Here is a 22,476-nt window from a genome sequence, read left to right as displayed (position 1 = left end):
ACTAAATCATTTAATAGCCCAAAATCGAATCACTTTAAAACATAAAAGTAGATTTTGATTATTACTGTATAAATCAGCCCATATCTAAACAAAAACTATATTTTAATTTTAAGTGTTTAGCTAAATATTTTTGGGTGCCAAGTTGCTGTATATAATATATTGTTGAACAATAATTGTTGCTAACAAAGCCAACATGTATCAAACCTTAGGTAAAAAAAATAATAAAAAAGAGATAAAATAATCAAAATGCTATTCAACAATACACGCTAGTGATACATTATTCTTCTACCATAGTACATACATGAATAGTGAACATATTACATCGATCGGATAGACAATCAGTTGAACATTAAAATAAACGCACATAAGCCTTATCGTTAAAGTAACATTCAATATATATTTGATAAGAATATTATTAATTCCATTGCGCTCAATCAAGTTTATACGATAAAAACATCAGTTGCCCAACGATTAAAATAACCTATGTATTTAACGCACCTTCACCAATGCTGTTAACTAAAAAAAAATTACACAACAAACAAAAATAAAAATAATCAATTTAATAAAAGCACATGATTTGTGCTATTGTTATTAATTTTACGTAAAAAAAAATATTAACAATTAAGGTAAATTCAATTTAAAAGCAACCCTGTACATACATATAATATATATGTATATATATATTAAACTCAATACTATTTTATTAGTAATATTTGTCTCTCTCAATGAACAATTAAAAACTTGTATGCGATATAACTACATTAATTTGGTGGGTAAACATATACACTTATTAAAATGATTAATACGTGAAAGGTGCACCAGATCATATGGTCTTTCACTAGTGAATTTGAGTCCGTCTTTCATTATTTAAAAAATCTTAGTCCAAATAATCAGGGTATTTTTTTATACCCATTTGACTAACACAGTTTTTACAATTTTGCATTAAAAGTGTATCATACACAACATGATTTATATATATATATATTTATTATAGTCGAATTTCTTACATAAAAATATAGTTCATCAATATCATTTCAAAACATTCACCAATGATCTGGTATATTTCCATTAAACACAAACGTTTAAGACGTATTTACACACACTAATTATCAATATTAACATTAATTATGTATGATTTAAATATACAAAACGGGTTAACGTGATTAGTCGTTTAGGCTTAAAAAAATCAAAATGTGATCTCTAACGATTGCTTATCTAAAAGCAAATTATATAAGATATTAAATGCTGTACAGAAAAAACAACGGTACTTATTCGCTATAAAATGATACATCATGTTGCAATCTTGGACGCGTTATTCAAATAGGTGTATTTTTATATGACGTTACTGTATCAACAAAGTACTTTTTAACATAAATCTAATAATCCGACTAAGCGTAATCTACAGCCCATCTTTATCACACCAATAACCAATTCAGTCTTCCGTTTTTCAAGGAGAAATTTCATAAATTTCTGCTCCCAATGTCCAAACTACTTTCGGCTAAAGATACATACGGTTATATGTATATATAATACATTTTACACAATATACATTATTTACACATGCGAATGAGAATTTAGTTAGAACGAAAAAATGAAGTTTTTCGAGATCATAATCTCGATTACATATAAATTGTGTATTTTGATACACTTTATGCATGCACCAATAATATAAACGAACATAGACCGGTATTTTGCTGTTATAAACATACAAAATATTATATTATGTTTTATTCATATGTCTAATATTTATATACAAATTTTAAAGGATCGGTTAGCAATTTTGGAATAACTTTATTTTAAATATACACAATATTGTTTCAACCGAGAAAGATCACTTAAAGCTCACATTACAGTCGTTCAAATTAGAAGCAAAAAATTGGAACAAGAATTTTTGTCATCCTTTATAAGCCACTTAGTGAAATGTTTTTAATTTTTTCTATGCACAGAACTGCCTTTCAGGATGCGGTAGAAGTGGCAGTCTGCTGTTGTCGTGCCGGTTGAACTGTATCTTGGCGACGGTACAAAAGCAAATATGGAGTGCGAGGTGCACGGGGACGTAAAACCTGTTAATAAAAAGACATATCAGTATTGTTGACAAAATCTATTATATATAAAAATGCATACCTGACTCTCTGTGACGGATGTAACAACAGAATCGTCGTATCTCAACCAACCGCCGCATCCGACGTGATACACGTCTGTCAGATAATGACCTTTTTCGGCCTCGGAACCTTCATGGTACACGACGGCGAATAATTTATAGCACTTTTGTTTAGGATTATATTTTATCTTGGGCGACAAAATTTCTAAAACAATCAATCAAAATTAATCATCAAACACAAGATGGTAATCTAATATGAACAAACAGTAAACAAATATCAACTTACTGGAATCAATTTTAAGGTCAACGGTATAGTCAATATTTTTGACAATTTTAACAGTCGCTCCATCGCTGGGGCGTGAATGGAAACACTTCAAATGAAGCAGTAGAACAGTGGGGAGTTCTTCTAGCAATACTTGTTGCCAAGCTTCGACTAGGCGACCTCGTGACGGACAAGTCACACCTTCTAATCTGTCTTTTCCGGCGACACGTTCTAATGCCTCACGAACAGAATTGGATCGCTAAAAAAAATAAAAATAATTAGTATGGTGAGCACTATAAGTGAATCATCTCAGATAGAATTTATTCACAATCCACCATTTAATAGGTTATTATTTTATTTGGTAAATTTTAAATATTACTACATAAACTAGATCAGGATCAGAAACGTCCAATGTTATGTATATATAAAATGAGCATAAATTAATAAAATACTTACTTCAATATCCAACGGCAATGTAAAGAATGGTTGCACGCAATGTGTAGTGTCCGACATGGCAGAATCAGTTGCTCTCTGAAGACGACTACGCAACAAGCCCCTGAAGATATCACTCAACGGAGTACGACCAGCCAAACAGCGCCTCTCCACGGATCCTTTGTTCTTCGGACCCATCACCTTTATATAAAAAAAAAAAAAAAATATTTACATAACATGTTCGTAATCTAGCAATTTAAAACAATATTATTGTTTCAATTTCAGTTCTACTATCAAAAATCATATGAATTTCAATGTTTGAAATATGTCATCATCATTGAATAAAAACCATATCCGAAAATTAACCGATTGCATTTGTAATTACCTTCCACTCGTCATCGTCATCAGATTCCTGATTGGCGTCATTGCCATTTACGATGACAGGTGCGTCTTTTGCATCTTCCGGATCAACTAATTTAACGAGCTGGCGTCGAGACGAGCAAAAAGAGATTTTTTTTTATGTAGTTTAATTTTTTGTTCTTACAAAAATACGATCTTTCGAACAAAATATAATTACCTCTAGCATCTCATCGTTGAGGCCGTTGAGCAGACAGCCGAGGAACTCTTCGGCGTCTTCTTGCCTACCTTCGACTCTAAAACTGTCACCGTTGTTCATGTCGCGGAGCATGTGCAGAACCGTAGACGGCTCAAATGGAACGCCCACTGGAACGGGCGGTGGCGAGTTTATGACGTCGGCGGGCTCACTTCCTGACGCTGCAGGACTGTTGCGAGCAGCGCGATCTGCGCGATTTATACGCTGACCAGGAGGCAGTGGCGTAAATTCACCGCACAACTCGACCCTAACAAAAAAAAGTATTTCATAATATTATTAGTAATAAATGAGATATAAAAAACGAGTCCAAAATAATACATACAAAGCGTCAATAATGGGAGTGTTCGATTTGCCTTTCTTCAATTGATACGGCAAACTTTTTAACATGTTATAAAATGGCGGACATGCTATCAGAGCTTGAAGAATAGCGTTGATATAGCAGTAATTTGAACGGTTGCAAAGACCACGCGGCTGAAGAGAAACCGAGCAATGGTTCAATTGGTACTTCGAAAGAAACTCTAAAAAAAAAAAATACATTTAAATCAGCATAATCTTACTTTTTTAATAATTTCGAATAACAAAATAATCGAAACATTTGATATTTACCTCCCATTCTGTAAGCCACAGGATCGTTTATATGCACGGGCACAGGTGAGTTGAGTTCATGTGAGGCACATTCTTTTTTTTGAGCATGATTTGAGGTTTTTTCGGCAGTTACGGAGACATTACCTTTATCTACAGCGCCTTCGTTTTGAAGAGGCGAAGCGTCGTAAGGCCCTACTTTTGCGATTGGTCTTTGATTGGCAATATTTGCTTGTTGAGCTGGAACTTCTTCGTTCTGTACGATGGGAGAGCTGCTGGAATTGCCAAATAGACTGGCCCAAGTCCTGCCAGTCGAAAGTGGCTGTACGACGGTAGGGGCGGTTCCGCCAGACTCGTTAGATCGTCGTGAAGCTGGAGGTAATGGAAAATCAGACGCCGTGGGTGCTTGCGGTGGGGTCGGAGCCTGCGTATTATCCGATGTGCTAATCGATGACTTTCTTCCGTGTCCGAAAGGAGCTTTACTGGTGATTGAAGTAGTGTTTTGATTATGTACAGGTATAGCCACTGGCGGTGCCGGTTTTGTAGATGGGAGTTGTTTCGCTTCGGGAATGGGTGTCGGCGATATGACAGAAGGCGCCTCGTTAGATTGATCCGCTTCTTGACTTTTGTTCGGTGTTTCTTTCTTATGTTTATTCGCAAAGGGAGCTTTTGATGGCAAGCCCTGTTGAGGGAATATCACAGCCCCTAATTGTTGCGAAGGTCCACTTTTAAGAAAAGGTTTATTGACAAACGGCACCGGTGGTGGTTTAGTAACCTTATTTTGAACCGAGCTGGTAGTCGATACCGGCTGTTTGTTCATCACCGGAGCGGCCGATACAGTCGTAGCGGGTTGCATGTGACTGTTGTTGGCGTTTGTCAACTGCTTTGTGTTATTTTCCCCTATTTTTACATTATTATTAACATTCCACACTGGTTTTGAAACTTCGCTTAGTTTCGGAACCATTTTATCGTTGCTTGCGGGACTCGTATTCTTATTCATTTGAACGTTTGTATTGAGCGTTTTTTCAAGTACTTGTTTAGGCGTGTTTAGTTTGTTCGATACTATTTTTAATTCCTTCATAGGCAAAGCGTCTACAGCATTGTTTATGTTTTTACCTTGGTTCATATTTTCTTGTATTTTAGATTCTTGTGGCACGTTATTGTAATTTTTATGTTCGTTTTGCCTTACAAAGTTCTTAGCGTGAACGTTAAACTGATGCACCGTAGGCATCACAGGCGGAGGCATTTGATAAAATTGTGGATACGGTTCGATCGAACACGGTCCTTCGATAGAACGAGTCGGATCGTACATCGGCGCAGCCGGCAAGCATGCGGGATGTTGAGGGTAATACACTTCGTGTTGCAAGTGCTCTTGGTCCATCATCATCTCGGGAGGATACTCTTCGGGTCCCTTCTCTCCGGGATTATTTGGATCTTCCATAATACCGTAATCGACATAAGGCACGTACGGGTATCCTGATGCGACATAACTCATAGGATGATACATCGGCAAGTGATAAATTGGGGCACCTTGAGCAGTCTGTGGGGTAGGATAGTACTGTGGATAGTATAAGTAGGGAGTGGCCGTCGGAGACTGCGTTCTTTTCATGCCTCCCCTTCGACCTTTGGCTCTATCGCGTCCGTCTCGAACGCGCGGCTCGGTCGTCTGAGTCGGATGCTGCACATATTGAGGTTGATAATATTGTCCCATATAACCGTGTACGTTCACGTTAGCTGTGACTTGGCTCACGTAAACGTTCGGAGGCATGAGATGTTGAGGCCAGTGACTCGGTGGCGCCGAGTTGTACATCGGAGGTGGTGGTTGCGAATATACTAGCTGAGGAGGAGGTTGAACGGGCGGCGTCGCTGTCGTGTGAGGAGGAGCGTTCCTCTGAGGACTGTGCGGCGCCATCTCTCTCTCAGTGGGTAAACTGTCCAGGCTACTCGATGTCGTCGGTGGTCCGGGAGTTCCTGAAGAGCACGATGACAAATCTAAAAATGTATTTATAAAGTTAACTAACCTAATTTTATTTTTATAGTGACAAAGGCCACCTTCTATAAAATTATTAGTCACATTTAAAAAATTGCTATAGTATTGTAAACAAATTTATCTTTTTATTATTGTCAATGCAGGAATTTTTTCTTCACAATACATATTTTACAAATGTGATATTGAGTACTAAAAGATAACGTGCAACGAACATGCAATATTAAATTTTGGTATATGAAAGATGAGTATGGGGTTCAAATTTTGCTCGAAATAAATGAACAGTTTTCAAATTAATTTTGGATATGATGTATGACCGTTTTGCCAAAATTAAAGTCTGTGTTAGTTTTGCTAGATTCACACAAAGAGCTACAAAATTCATATTTACCAACTGCATGCGGTTGGACAACATAGAGAGGAGTCATATTGACTGCATCATTAACCGCTGAAATTTATAAAATAAAAACCTCACTAAACCAATTCAGTATAACAAAAATCTAATTTAATGGTTACTGAAGGAAGAAAAATAATTTACAATTAAATTAAATAATTTATAATCATTGAAATTTCATACCCTAAAATGAACAAATATAATATAATAGAAAAGATAAATATTTTGAACTTGTATAAATTACACATTGTATATAAATTGATAATGAAAACAAATATTGCATTGAATAAAGGATAATCTGTAACCGAATATATTTAATACAAAGAAGTCTCATTTAATCATCACTTTAATTCTAAAGAACTTCCACTACTTGTACATCATACATAGCTATAATTAATTCATTACCGTAATTGGGATCCGTCCAAGTAACTTGAACCTCTGTCTTTTCAGCAGACCAGTTGGCTACGGGCACTGGTGGTTGAACGGGCGCCGGTGCAAACAGAGCACTATTCAAGCTACTGCGCTCCTCTTCATTTATGTCCGTTAAATCGAGAAACTCATATTCCTATTAAAATTAAAATATAACATTTAGATATAGACACAACACAAGTTTATAAGAGTAATATTTACTATTTTTGTTTGATCGAGAAGCCGAAATGAATGACCCATAATTTAAAGCGTATTTAGGAGAACAAATGAACTTGCTTCGAATGCGATACACACACAACTGAATGGATCATCAACCTTATAAACTATTTAAATACTATGTTGACATGCTATGATTCAGATATTTTTAAAATGATTATTATCATCATATGTATTGATAACTATAATAAGCCGTTGCATTCCTGATGTTACATAAAAACATATTTACAGATATTATGCGGCACATAAAAACTAAGCATATTTCCTCATTGTTAGTTTTGCAAGTTTATATACACATTTGAAATGTGCTGTTAATGACAAAGAAAAACATTCATTGACATAGAAAGCGAATCACTAAGAGATAATCGTCCATACGGTAACGGATAACACGATTTAGCTAATTATATTACACCTAACAAGGGATATTTCCAAGAAGTAGAACACAATGGATAAAAAGTAGTTATTTATATTTATAAATCATGATGGGCACCATCAATGCCGTGAGAAACTGATAAACAAATAATGGCTTTGACGGGTAGTTACTCAGCATCTGGATCCTCACAGCCAATACCCGAAATGCTTAATAAGGTCTGTATGTAATAGGATGATTAAATGTGACAGAATAATATTAGCAATTAAAAGGTTAGTAGACTTAAAGGTGGAAGTTATGTTGTGCATATGGTGGGATATTAGAGGCACGGTGCATTTAGAACTTTTAGATCGAGATCAAAAAGTTACTGTTGAAATCGATTGCACCCAACCGGGACTGCTTGGACGGATGCTGCGCAACGAGGGGGGGGGTCGCATATGCCGACGAAATCCGAGACAATTTTTTCCCGGAAAAAGTCGACGATAACCGAAGTCAACGAAACCCGAGGTACCACTGTATATGATATTTATACTAAAATACATTTAACGTGATTTTTGACATTAAAAACCGATAATTTTGAATTGTTTTCATAAAAATATTTTCCATGTAATGATAAAAAAATGTAAACCACAACAAATTTCTACTTCTGAGGTTGTTGACAGTTTCAACGAAATGTCGAGTAAAAGAACAATTTTAAACGCAACAAAATACATTCGTAAAATAATATATATTTATATATGTATATGTCATATTTAAAGTGTTTAATTTCGATAAAGTATAATATGATCAGTGAAAGTACGCACTATTAGTTTTAAAGCTTACAATGTTAAATTTCGTGTATACTTTCACTAGATAATTGATGAGTAGATAATTAGTGAGTGTTTGAACTCTCCAACGTAAGCTAGTTACATTTGACAGATGAGCGTGTTTGACAACCAACCTAATCGCAAGTGACTAATCGTAAAGCCAATAATAACAAAAAAATAATATTGGTCAGAACAGTGAACCCATGAATAACTACTTAATGCAACGAATCTAATTTATAGGATTATATAAATTGGTTACATAAATGGTTTAAACACATTAAATTACGCGTTACATTGTTCATAAATTATTTTGTGTGTACTGTAATTTAAGTGATTTGAAAGTGCATACGTTGACTAGTTAATGTATGCATTTCCGAAATTCACACTTCGCCTTTAACATATGTGTACGCTACAGGTTAAAAATTTAAGAGCAAAACTTGCAACGATGTTCATAGTTACAAATCTACCCTTATTTATTTTACCTATTAACAATATTGTTACCCAATTGAAGAATAGACTATTTTCTGTATTTACCGAAATAGACTTGTCTTTTCTTATTCTACTCAGAGGGTCGTAAAAGGGAGAAGCATGACTAATCCAGTCCGGCTGTATAATATATATGCCTTAGAGATAGAGGTTTTGCAGACGTTAAAAATAAAAATCTCTTGCTACAATGGGGCGGAAAAATAATTTTACAGCAGAAAATAGAACTGCAATTCACTCTTCACCAGGACAACAGAACTCTGGCGATAAATTGCCTAAAAGATAAATATTTCCAAGACAACAGTGCAGGAAGCTATTTCAAGATTCTCCTAAAATTACATCAAAACAACGGGATCAGCATATAGTAGTTTCAAGTAAAAGAAATGAAAGGCTTACAGCAATATAAATTTCCTTCTAAGTGGTGTAGAAAAAATAAGTGTCAACAATTCAATGTCGATTAAGAGTTACGAAACTAGGAGGACACATTGTTGCCTAAGAGCCTTTGTTACGACGATAAAATGAAAATAAGATTTACGGCTGGGCTAAGATTGGTGCAATATTTTATGGTCTGACTAGTCAAAATTTGAAGTGTTTGGATCAAATCAAAGAGTATTTGTTAGAGGAACAGTCTGCCAACTATAGAGCAAAGTGGAGGTTGAGTTATGGTGTGGAGTGTTTATCAGACAAGCTAATTAAAAACTTCGTTAAAATTAAAGTAATTTTAGAATATCAAAAGCTACCTATGCATACATTTTAACAAATTAGATTATATTTTCCAACAGGACAACTTTTTTAAACACTATAAATAAAAAAATAAGATGAAATATTAAAAACATGATTTGGCCATATCAGTCGATAGATTTAAATCTAATTGAGCTTTTAGCACTCTCTAAATTCTCAAAAATCCTTATGGGAACGACTACAAAGTGAATGGGTGAACATATCAACCACTACATTGAAAATAATAATTATTAAAATACACAGAATAGTTACATATAGAATAAGGGTAGATTTTTTGATGAAAAAGCAATTAAATTATTTTTTTATTTGAAAAATACTATTTAAATTTAATGATAAGTATGTATTTGGTCTTTCATGTAAGGCTTTTTTTATCTAATTTATATTAAGGATATCAACAAAAAATAGTTTGATCTTAAACTTTTGACCAGTTCTCCAGAAAACCCGCATAACAAAGGCAAGGAATTCATACAAAAATATAATATAATATATGTCAGACTGATGAATATAGGTTATGTACATAAGAGGTGACGTCATCGTCGCGATTTGCAGCGCTGAGCGTTACAAAACGCATCAAAACAAAAAATAACACATTTTCTCGACCAAAAAAACCGGAGGATCGGAAAGTGAATCGGAGGATGAGTGTATATACAGATGACCTTAAAATGTCACATATTTCTTAGGACAAAGCTGTATGACTTGAAATTTTATGATGACATGGTGAAATTGCCAATCTAATCAGGTCCATGGAAAACATAAAAAAAAATGATGGTACAGATGGGTCTCTAAAAAGCAATCCCTGAGCCAATGTTAACGTTTCGAAAGTATGTACTTTTTTATTTATTGTGAAATAATTACTACAGTTAATGAAATTTAAAAATAAAATACTCCATTCTCTATTTACCATATTTGCTCCTTCAAAGTATTATTTTTATAGTTCAGTATAGTAGGAACAGTTATATAACATGAAAGAAATAAACAACTCATATTATTATTGGAAATTAATTAATTGACGAGTTGTAACTCCAGATCACTAGTTTTTATTTGAAAATTAAAGCAGTGAATCTACTGTAAATGTGTGTTAAAACTCAAACGTAAGATTAAATATTGACAGCGTTGCGTGCCATATGATTTATTTGAAAATATTTAAAGCATGTTGTTTCAATTTTTATTGCTACAGCCCCACCACTACAAATTGTTATTCGATAATACAAAACTGGTGAGCCATTATTGGAGCACCTTGTTACATATAACCCCAAAACGATGTAATGTGGCGTGTACATTTTAAAATTGAAATGTTGCTATGTAACGTCCAACACTTGCCACATGCGTACATTATTTGTTACCGTAAAAGTTTTCAATAGAAAAATAACCGACCTTACGTCACATATGGCATTCGATAATACAAAACCTTCATTTGTTTATGAAGAAAACCTTACGTCACATTCGGCGTTGAAAATGTCAGTGCCGCCACCGCCATTTTTGTTATAAATATATTTAGCCGTGGAAACTTTGACCGGACTGAAACGAGATGCAAATTGCGAAGTGCGTAATACGGGATCAAAAGGTTGTATGTTTATAGCAGCGTTATATAAATAAACGGCACGCGGGTCGGAAATAAACACACACATGGCCGCCATTGCGATTCGGTAAAAAAAAAGAAGAATCCGGAACGGGCGTCGAGGTTATCGCGAACACGTGATGACACACTGACCGAGCTAGAGGCTTCCATGGCCTGGCCTTGGCACCATCACTGTCGGCTCAGGCCCGCTGCGCAGTGTCGCGTGTCCCGGCCCTCGGCCGTCAGCCGCCAGCAGCTATCCACTGACCAGCGTTCAGCCGCCGCCAGCAGCCGCCGGCCGCAGCAGTCGGCGCGAGCCGCTCCGGGGTTGCCGCACCGGCCAGTGTTGCCAACGCAGGCACACTGCCGCCGCCGATGCTTCGCCTAATAATCGCTTACATAACCGAAGCGACGTACAATTTTCTTTCCACTTCCATTTAAAAAATTCAAAATCTTCACTAGATATTAATCATTTATCTTAAGCAATACGATTAATATGATTAATAAGCAAATATTTTTCACATTTATTATTACAAAATGCAAAGGGGCAAAAAGATTCAATTTTACCAAAAAATATTATATTAACACTGCTTAAACATATTAATAGAGCTGTTAAATGACTACCCTTTTTCAGTTTATTTAATATATGTTAAAAATATACGTTGAAAATAAACGTAAAAATAAACCTTTTCATTTTTTGAGTGTATGCATATTAAACATACTAATTCAGAACGCGAATCTGCATTAATTAGAGATAAATTTATGTCTATCAGAGAGGGGCTGATTTATTTTAATAATTAGTGGCAATGTGTATAAAGGAAGTGTTCTAAAAAAATGTAACGCTCTAAAGCTAAACTAACAAAATATATAATGATTGTAATAATTTGTGGCAATTTGGATAGAAAGAGTTTTCTAAAAATGTAACGCTCTAAAGTTAAACTAGTATTATTTCAATATTTTGATAGTATACTGAAAAAGCGATAATTAAATTAGTATTTTTAATCGCATACCGGCAAACTTATCTAAACAATGTTTTAATCGTGATGAAGATATAAAATTCACAATGATCTGATAAACCAAAATTTTCTAGCTATCATAGTAAATATACCAAATTTTGAATTATAAAAATGAGCATTAAACTAAAACTTAAACTAAATAAGCTATTGTTTTTAATTTTAAAACTAAATTAAAACAAATTGTATTTTATTTATTTTTCTATAATTTAGTGGTTACGAGTATACACATCATTTTTAAATTGTAAATATTTGTATTAATATGTCAAATAAAATGTTCCAACTTAAATTATTCCTTCGCGATATACTTACATATTGAATTAGATAATTACAATACAATACAAGAAAAGAAAATGTCAAAGAATATTTATTATTCATCTCACGAAATATTTGGACGTTCATCGTTATTTTCCAAGTGCATTTTTATAAAAATGTTTTAAAATGCATTTTATTTAATATTTATATCAAATTAATTTAGAATATTATGTTTCCAATATTGTCGTAATAAATACAATATGCTTTTGATTGTACTGGCTGATAAAGGGAAGGAGGGACACAAATAATCCGCGCTATACATTTTTATATCCTTTTGGAATATTATATCATATTATAATAATAATATATCAGGCAATTATTTTACCTTTGTTTGTTTTCCATAGAATATTTCTAAGAGCTAGCATATCGTTACATATAAATCAGTTGGTCTATATTTAATTATATTTTAATACACCGAAATAACATTATTATTCAAACCCATAGCAGCAAGTCTCTGCTTGCATATTTTTATCATGCTTGTCTTTAACTGGATTTCGTATTTTTGCTATTAAAAATATGCTGAGACACTGTGAGGTTTTATTGGTTATTTTTTAGTGAACAATGAACTAAAGCATTTCATAGAAAATCTCTTTGTTCCAAATTATCGATAATATCAATATTATCGATAATTTGGACACCCTCCGCATTTCTAGTGCATTGCCATTATCACTAGATTCTTATCACACCAGTGATTCTTTTGTACCTCTACTTATCAGTTTCGTTGCAAAACTATACGCAGAAATAATCAGAAGTTATTAAGCGATAACGAAATCCCTACTTTCTCTATTGCCACTTGTCTTCGCTGTTATCTCTAAAATTTTAATAATTTCCTGTATGCATTTTCTCCGTTACTAAATAAACAAAATGGAAATTTCAATATTAAATCTGAATTCTTAGTAAAAACTTCAAGACAAGTATCTCGATTTTTATCAAAATATCGATTCCCTTAACTTTAAGCTATCTAATACCATGCTTAGAATTTATTAATTCAAATTTTGATTAATTTAAATCACTATTTAGAATGGACAAAGACTGTTTCATTACTTCTAGATTTAACTGTTAATTTTTTTATTAATTCATACATATATATCAGCGAGTAAAATAGTAGAATAGAATATTTTAAAATTATATTTTCGTTGTTGATTTATTTTTAAAACACATTTTTTAATATTTTTAAATATTAAGAAAAATATATATAGAAAGGCGATATTTTAATACATATGCATCAAAAGTTGTAGGGGAAAAATATGTTATAAAACAATTTTAAACTAAATGTGGAGATATGTTATTATCAGAAACGCGCTTTGAAAATAATAAAACACTAAATAATACATATATAAAAGTTTATAATTCCGTATATAAGAAGTTAAGAAATATGAGCTATTGCGTACGGTATAATTAATTAATGTAACGCAACCTAGTAGCAATGCACTTGTTAATTTCATTCATAAATTAAAATTAGTACCTTTGTAATGTTCGCGAAGAGTTCGTAGAAGTTCAGAAATATTGAGACACGTCCGCCACCGAAATACGACGAGACCGAACTATTCTGAATTCGTTCATTCCATATCACAACAAGAGTGCAGTGTTACCAACACTGAAATGAACGATACTTATCGTCGAAATCTGTCGAAAAGCGTTCGCGTGCGTTAGCCTTATGAATAATATATTCACTCGTTGCTAGAGCAAATATAAATTCGAACAATAATCTACATATAAATATACGTTGCGATTAAGAAGTAAATAAAAAATATATTTGACAATTTATAAATGAAAATAATTTTACACATTAAAAATTAATAATAACTTCATTTTATGTTATTATATAAAAATAAATTATTCTGTAATTTATACAAGCATATTAACTTCGCGTGTAATTGTGACACAAAATCACATAAGCACGATGGCTACATACAAGCATTCGTCATTAAGATAAGCTGTTCCTCAGATACTTTACAAATATATATGAACAATAAAAAATTATAGAAGGCTTGGAACACAGGTATTTAACAATCAATAATATATAAATTCTAATAAGAGATTCTGACATTTGTTTATCTACAGGCAAAAATTGTGATTAAAAATATTATTATTGTTAGTTAATCATTATTGATAGGGTTGCATATTTGTAAAAATAAGTATACAGCAGTTTCTGAGCGCGATTAATATACAATTTTTATGCTCGCGCATGCGCGTGAGATAAGATTTGGTGTGTAGTATATTATACGGAACGTAATAAACACCTGCTTCGCTAGATGTCTCTAAACGTAAAATTATTAAAAAAAATTATATCCACAAAACGAAATTATTATACTTTCGGTTAAATATAATTTAAAGTTTAAAAATGATTTAATTTAATATATTTGTTTTACTATAGTACTTAAAAACTAATCATTTTATTTTAGGCCATTATAATTACATTCAAATTTTAATTAGTATATAAGCTGTATTATATATTATGTTTATAAATTAATTTTAAATGACTTGCAATAATTTTAGAAAAAATAGCAATACTGGTGTTACCTACACTGAGCAGTGATATATTAAAATTGGTCTAATTAATTGTTAATTATTTGTTGAAGTGCGCCCTTCTTATTAAATATCGGTCTAAGTGCCGCAATAGTGGCAAGTCCTTTAGAGCGAAGTTCCTAAGTAAACGCGTATTTTTTATTTATGGAATATCGTTCGTATACAAGATAAAGAGAAACGGCTCGAGCAAATTTCCCTGGGGTACTCCAGCTGAAATTTTACGCGGTATCGAGTATTCATTATTTAGTGAAACAACATACTTCAACTTTTCAGGTATGAGCGTATTAAGCGTAGAAGATAGTCAGGGGTTTTGTATTTGTATAATTTATGAATCAAACCATCATGTCATACTGTGTCGAAAGTTTTTTCGATATCCAATATTAAAATAACCGTACTCTTTTTCATATTAAAATTATCGCATGTTTGCTCCATCAAACTATTAAGTTGATGTATGGTCAAATGATGTTTGCGGTAGCCAAAGATTCTCATAAGCGCATAATAATTATTTTTGTTAAATATTTTAATAAATGGGGTGATAACTAATTTCAATTGTAGGATCGGATTTTTTATCTGATGAATTATAGCGGTTTTTCAAATGGTTGGGAAATACCCAAAAGATAGGCGTTAAAGATGTCTGTTAAGTAATGAATGCAAATTCAGGAAAGTTTTTAATCGACGTGTTATCTAATCTGTCAATTCTAGGACTTTTTATTTTTCAAGTTAATATTGACATTAGAAATTTTCCATGAGATTATTTTGCGAATTGAATAATTGTCTATTGCGGATGCTTCTATTTTTCTTAATAATCTATTTACTTCCTTTTTAGTTTTAAAGTGTTTAAAATTTTAGTGAGCTAGGGCAAGATAGAAAAAGCGTATCATCAGTCAATTTGTGTATTGAAGTTTTATTGCGGAGATTTCGGTTGATGGCATTGCTTTCTTATTTTATATTTAATTTTAAATAATGTAATAATTAATGGAGTAAGTTCAATATAATTATGAAAATTTTTAGTTGATAATTTGGTTTGTTTAATTACGGTTGTTAAATAATGAGTATCATCATCAATTGTTTTAGTGTTTGTTGAAGCATAGTACTGAAGCTTAAACACTATACGGGACTCGACAATACTCTTGAAACCCTTCCAATCAGCATTTAGACAGTTGCATGGATAGCTTCGACCTCACCTTTCAGTGTAAAAAAGCGTAGGAGAACAGCGCCTGATAGATTTTGTAAATATCTCATTAATGTTCGGCGTTTTATTTTAAAATAAATATAATTCTGTTCAAAAACAGCTTAGAGAAAAAAGTAATTGTAAAAAAATTAAAAGAAAATCCGTTTAAAATTATTAGGTTAACCATTTATGTATAAAAGTAAAAATCGATCAAAAATAGTAATCTATCAATCAAGCCAAATTTTTGATACAGAATGATTCAGGCTTTAAATTCTTCTGAAAAGTTAATCGTGGGCGGCTTATCTTTGACGTCATGCCATTTTTTATATTCGAGAATTATTTACTAGTGCTGTATCGTTTTAAAATAATATTTATGTATTCAATAAAATCACTATGAAACCACAACACAGAATGTTTGTTTTTGATATCGATTCTGCATTACTTTTTAGACACACAACTTTTATTCGATAAACTACGATGACTTACAATTTCAGATAATCCCACGCGCTATTTAATACAGAATTAAAAGGGATTTATAACACTAAACCTACGATCTGTTTTTACGTTACGTAGATGTGACTTGCTTTAGTTTAACGACGGCTGAGACGCTGTCTTAATTAGATTTTTCCGTCTGGCGCAATGAATAAACATAATTAACTTATTATTTGTTAAAGTTAAAAGTATTGTAGAATAAAAAAAATATTGCTAGTATTAAAATGAGCTCAGAATAAATATAATTTTTGTCAAAAGTTAATTTAGGAATGTTGTATAATAATTATATTATAAATATAAATCAACAATGATTTATTTTTATACATAACTAGCGTTTGGTTGGCCCCGTGCTAAAATTACGTTGTGTACCTTTACTTTTATTATATAAAAATATAAAGATATAAATAATGTACTTTTTGTTTATTAATAAATTGTATACATTTTGTGTACTTTGTATATTAATAAATTATATAAAACTGTAGTGAATAATAGACTTCCAAAACATAATTGGACAAGAATAATTTATATTTAGATTGTGTATAAAATGTCATTCACACAAAATTTAGCCAATTTACTTTTAATGTCATCGATATGATTATTCAATATTTGTAATTTTCAATTCTATGCTGTAAATATGTATATTCAATACAATTTATTACTTACGTTTCGATCTGGGTTTATCAATCATTAATTTGTTACCGAGCTTAAATTTCCGACGCAAAGAAGAATTTTTGTAGAAATTACTTTTAAATACTATTTTTTATTGTGGCGTTGCGGTTGCGTCATGATATTAAGGATGGCAATAAAACCAGGATTTTCAATACCGGAATTACTGGAATTTTTATTATATTAATTAATTAGCAATAAAGAAACCAAATAATTAATCTGAGTACCGCTCGCATGTTTCACCATGTTTATTGATTAGCAAACCCAAAGAATTCGAATACCCCGTTAATTATATTAAATATTTTTATTACATCATTACCCCTTTTAATGTTTACAATGTTTACATCCAACACGGGTAATTATGTTGTGTATAAATTTGTGACTTAAATTGTTTTTTATGTTGTTTATGTAATGTACGTTTAAAAAACATCAGACATGAGAGGAAATATTCAACGATTGTAAATTAGTAGCAGTAAATTCAGGTATTTGATCAGAAAATTCAGAATACCTAAGGATTCTGCAAAGAAATAACAAAAATCAACAACAGGACCAGCTGATTTATATAAATTTAATGCTTTATCTGTAATTCGACAACTTGATTTAATGCAGCAAAATAAATAAATAATCTATTCAGTTTCACGTGTTTATTCCTAAAAGAAAATCTAGTATTGAATCTATCCCGAAAATATTTTTTTAATTATGTCATTTCAGTAAAATCATATCTAAATATATTTTCACTAGTAGATGTATATTTTTACCAGTGAAAATATAAATTATCTGGCAGGTAAAATGATATGATTTCAACTTTTCTATATGTAGTAATATATATATTTACATACTTTATATTTTCACTAGTAAAGTCCAAATATATTTTCACCAGTAGATATATATTTCTACTAGCGAAAATAAATAGGCGCTAAAATGTCTATGAAACTCAATTTAACAGTTGCGAAATGTTAATTTACTGTTCAAACCCAAACCTAACCGAATGAAAGATTTTTAGATTTAGATCTTTTATTCGGTCAAGTCCAAAATACAAACTAAGCCAACTCATCTCTCAGTGGAAAATAATTAGTAGAATTAGTACAGACAGACATCGCATCTCACATATTGATTGATAGTTTGTCTGCATTTTGAGATTACACTATGTTTTAAAAATATGATAGCTATCCTTACCGATATTATTATAGACTTCTTATATAAGAGGGCTGATCAAAGTATTTTCAAACCAAATTTTGCTTAATAGGAGAACGCAAAAACAATTATCACTTCTCAGAAGGCAAAAATTCACGTCAAAAGCAATAAAATCGTGTCGGCGCCGTCGTAGTGGGAACGCTCGGTAACGAGCGTTCCCACTGCGACGGCGACGGCACGATTTTATTGCTTTTGGCGTGAATTTTTGACTTCTGAGAAGGGATAATTGTTTTTTGCGTTCTCCTATTAGGCAAAATTCGGTTTATATGTGCTTTATTCGATTCTCACTCGTAATATTGTTATAAAAAGTCTTAATATAAACGCTGTTATTGCTTTTGACCTGGACTGGAAATTCACTATATGGCAACACTGAGCAGTAAAGAAAACACGACTAATTATCAAGTATGCCTCATTAAAATATTTCGCATAAAATATGTCGTAACGGTGGCCAACTTTTATATTTATTTTTAGCTTAGGAAGGGTTAACTCGTACCTATTATATATTATTTATTCAAGAAATTTTATTACAATGTTAAAAAATATATAAAATACTATTTTTGTCAAGAGGCCCGGAATCAGAAGGTAAAATTGAATAATTGCGATGCATATCATCTTGAGATGATATGAGAGAAACACATGCTTGCTGTTATATTACATTCTTGTATTGTCATGACACTAAGTTTTTTTATGCCTTAACATTAATGTCGATTTAATGCTTCCATTATATGTAAGATATGGTTGTTTTGGGACCAGTTCAACTGTCGCTGATCTTTGAGAAACAATACTTTTAATGTAAATACGTGAAATCTATGGATGTATGCGAATTGTGTACCTGGAACAGGTAAGCTGATAAGCAATAGAGATTAGAATTATCGTAAACGGCCAAGTGTTTATTATCAAAGTTATATATTTTGCTTGCCAAAATGAAGCGATGGACATTTCTGAATTAATAGAAGCGGCGATTAGAAGTAAGCTCGAATTTATAATCGAAAATGGAACGATAGTTAGGTAGGCTCCATTACAGACAGGCGTTGGCATTTTATTATATTATTTATTCCATTATATAAATAACATTTGCATATTTTTTGCTTAGATCGGATAGTCACTATAATATAATTAATTAAAATCGCAGAGGGTTAATTATTGCGGATACGAGAGAAACCAATCCAGACGATTAGGCGCCATTTTTATGCGAATCCTCGAGAGTGAATTGAACATCTAAAAACTGTGTGTCTTGTGGGTATATTTTAGATTTTTCTCGCATCGTAAAACGAACGTTTAATCCATCCAATCGGCATATGGCTGCTTCGAGTTACGAATTATGTAGTAACTCGACAGAATTCATGTTAATTATGTAATTACATCGCGTGCTAGATGCTATCGCTCTATTACAACGTTACTCGTAATTTCGTTTTGTAATTATTATTATTATTACTATATTAATAGTATTAAATATCGAAGAAGTTCTAATTATTTTTGCATAAATAGATCATACATATTAAATAGTATATTGTACATATTTATTTAACGTCATAAACCAATTTCAGAAATGTCTGTATGCAGAAAAGTAAATGTAGATGGTATCCCCAGACATACAAAAACAAATCAGATACCAGTATTTGGTCACGAGATCGTACACTACAAAGCCATTGGTTGTTATCTAGATTGTTTTATATTTTACTTTTTTCCAAATAAGACAAGTATCGCATATGTTAAATAAAACGTGTTACCTTCAAGGATTTCACAGAAATTTTATGGTATCACTTTTCCTATTAATCTATTTTCACTTTATACCATAAGCGGAAAGTAAAAGTGTGTTTCATCATGTTGAATATATAAACTGAAATTCATTGAATATATAAACTCTACACATGCAGAGATTGCAATGTCGCATATTTGCGATTCATTATAAACAGTACACACACACACAAATAAAAGAGCACATACACAAATAAAATGACAATCTCTTTTTTTTTGAGTAAATATGTGATAACAATAATGAAAGAAATGCGCTTTGTGTATTTTTAGAACAGTTAGAAAGATATTGTCGATTTAAAATTAGATGCTACACATATAATCAAAAACTAATAAAAAAAAATCAGGGCTGTGGAGTCGTTGAAAATTTTTCCCGACTCCGAATTTAAAAATTTAATATTGTCATATTTAAATACGACCAATGTAGAAATATGACTTTGGATGTCATTCGCTTGGATTAGTGCCGCGCCATTATATGTGTCTACGTGAATCGGTTGTTGAGTATTTGATTAAGTGCATAATCACTTTTGTTTACTTCATATTACCGGCTTAAAACAATTAAAAAATATTGGTAGGGGTGGAAAGGGTTAAAAATTACTCTGACTCCACAGCTCTGATATTTACACAATTAGAGAATGAGAAGTAATTAAGATTATTATGTTTCCTGTGTATTTATAACTACACTTTCGATTTATAAGTTTAAAATTAAGGGCAATACATGATTTTTTTATGTTTATATTTAATAACATATATGATATCAGGTCTTATAGTTAAAACAGTTTGAGAAATGAATATAAATAACAAATTCGATTGTACATCAGAATATATAATACACAAGTACGGGTAAACTTTACATTAGAAGAATTAAAAGTCAATATTATCAAAGTTATTAATAATGAAAATGGTTCGTCTTTGTATTGAATGAAATCCGCTCTTATGTATACATTGTAAACGTGAATTATAGACATTATATATATGATATTTCGGTACGCGACAATTGGGCGACGGACAAATGGGCGATGGTTAATTGGGCGACGGTCATATGGGCGACAGAAATTAAAAAAAAACTTGCACGCTTTGTTTTATGTCACTTTGCTCACTGTGATTATCAAGGCATCATTGTGTGCAGTGCTATAACTGATCAGGTCCAAAATAAGGGACCTCTAAAATTAAATTGATAAAACAGCTATAAATAAAATGCACAGGTATTATTTTTTTCTTTAAAAATAAGGCATTTATTTACAAGTCGGCAAATTTGATATGGATTGAACTTAATTGCATTTTGTTAAGAAAATTCGGAAGCAGTATTAAACGCAAAATGATAAAGTAAATATATGTAATAGACCATAAAATAAAATTAATAAATTTGTATATGCCTTCACAACAAAATTATAATTTTCTTAAAGTAAAAACAATGTAGAGATTTTATTAAGATAATGAAATACTCTCATGAAATATTTTTGTGACATGAAAAAACTTGTGGGGGATTGAAATAAAAACATTTACTTTTAATTATTATAACCAAAAATAAGCATGTATAGACAGATAGATTTTCAAAAATTGTTTTAAAAACTAATGCGTTTTTAAAGTAAGAGATTTTTTAAAAAAAAGGAAAGGATTGTCACAGAAAATAGTAATGCTTATTTTCATCCGAATGAAACAGATTAATAATTAGCAACGGTCTTATTCTAGTTGCAACGCCTACTGTTATAAATTTAATTCAACCCATGGACCAAAGATAGGGTTGCCATATACAAAAATGAAAAAGGACATTTCAAAATAAAATAAATTCAATATTAAAATCATTTTTATAATATACTGTTAATACTAATAATGCATTTAAACATACTTTTTGCAACTACCCATTTTTGACAAAAGTTCTTCGTTTCTTAATAAATAACTATAAAAATCCGATCATGCCTCATACTCCACAAAACTTTGCGTTACGAGTATTCTACAAGCTTTTTATGATTTTGGATCGAGTCATATCCATATATGTAAATATTGCGCTCAAAACATTCATCACTCATATTTAAACTGCTTCGCATCGTGAGATAAGAATTAACAACTTGAAATTAATTTAAATTCGACTATTAAGTAAGATTGATTATTCAATCTTACCATAAATAAAAAAATAATTATAATGATGTATATAATAAATTTGCTTAATGGAAAACTAGAAGAGTGCAGCTATACTAATTATTTTGCTCCTTTCGTGTTTACGAATAATATTTTTAAGCAATTGTTGTAATATATTTGTTTAACTATTATTTTTTTCTACAAAAGTGGATCAAAAATAAAATTATGAATGTAGCACATGGAAATTTAGTTTCGATTCTCATTACGTATGACTATTTTTTTTTTAAGTTT

At 31.6% G+C, this 22,476-nt stretch overlaps 1 protein-coding gene across 8 annotated transcripts; it reads right to left on the bottom strand.

The window, feature by feature from the left end:
• Positions 1 to 1,923: 1,923 nt before the first annotated feature.
• Positions 1,924 to 11,336, bottom strand: Usp10 (ubiquitin specific protease 10). Of its 8 annotated transcripts, none has more exons than XM_088197554.1 (11): positions 11,125 to 11,336; positions 6,774 to 6,933; positions 6,366 to 6,422; positions 4,015 to 5,982; positions 3,731 to 3,926; positions 3,373 to 3,655; positions 3,181 to 3,279; positions 2,820 to 2,996; positions 2,388 to 2,622; positions 2,125 to 2,306; positions 1,924 to 2,063 (listed from the first exon to the last, which is right to left on the bottom strand). In XM_088197554.1, exons 1-11 carry the CDS (start codon positions 11,140 to 11,142, stop codon positions 1,956 to 1,958), a joined length of 3,483 nt encoding a protein of 1,160 aa, XP_088053680.1. In that variant the 5' UTR covers positions 11,143 to 11,336; the 3' UTR covers positions 1,924 to 1,955. The 8 variants fall into 8 exon arrangements, with proteins under 8 accessions (XP_088053680.1, XP_088053681.1, XP_088053684.1 ...); XM_088197555.1 differs by having other exon boundaries at positions 4,015 to 5,961; XM_088197558.1 differs by lacking the exon at positions 3,181 to 3,279.
• Positions 11,337 to 22,476: the final 11,140 nt, after the last annotated feature.

Source organism: Plectrocnemia conspersa, unplaced genomic scaffold (assembly GCF_051122295.1).
Source record: "Plectrocnemia conspersa isolate PC_06_02 unplaced genomic scaffold, ASM5112229v1 ptg000011l, whole genome shotgun sequence".
NCBI classification, from domain to species: Eukaryota; Metazoa; Arthropoda; class Insecta; order Trichoptera; family Polycentropodidae; genus Plectrocnemia; species Plectrocnemia conspersa.
Note: the sequence above shows the minus strand (reverse complement) of the source record. Positions and strands in the feature narration are given on the sequence as shown.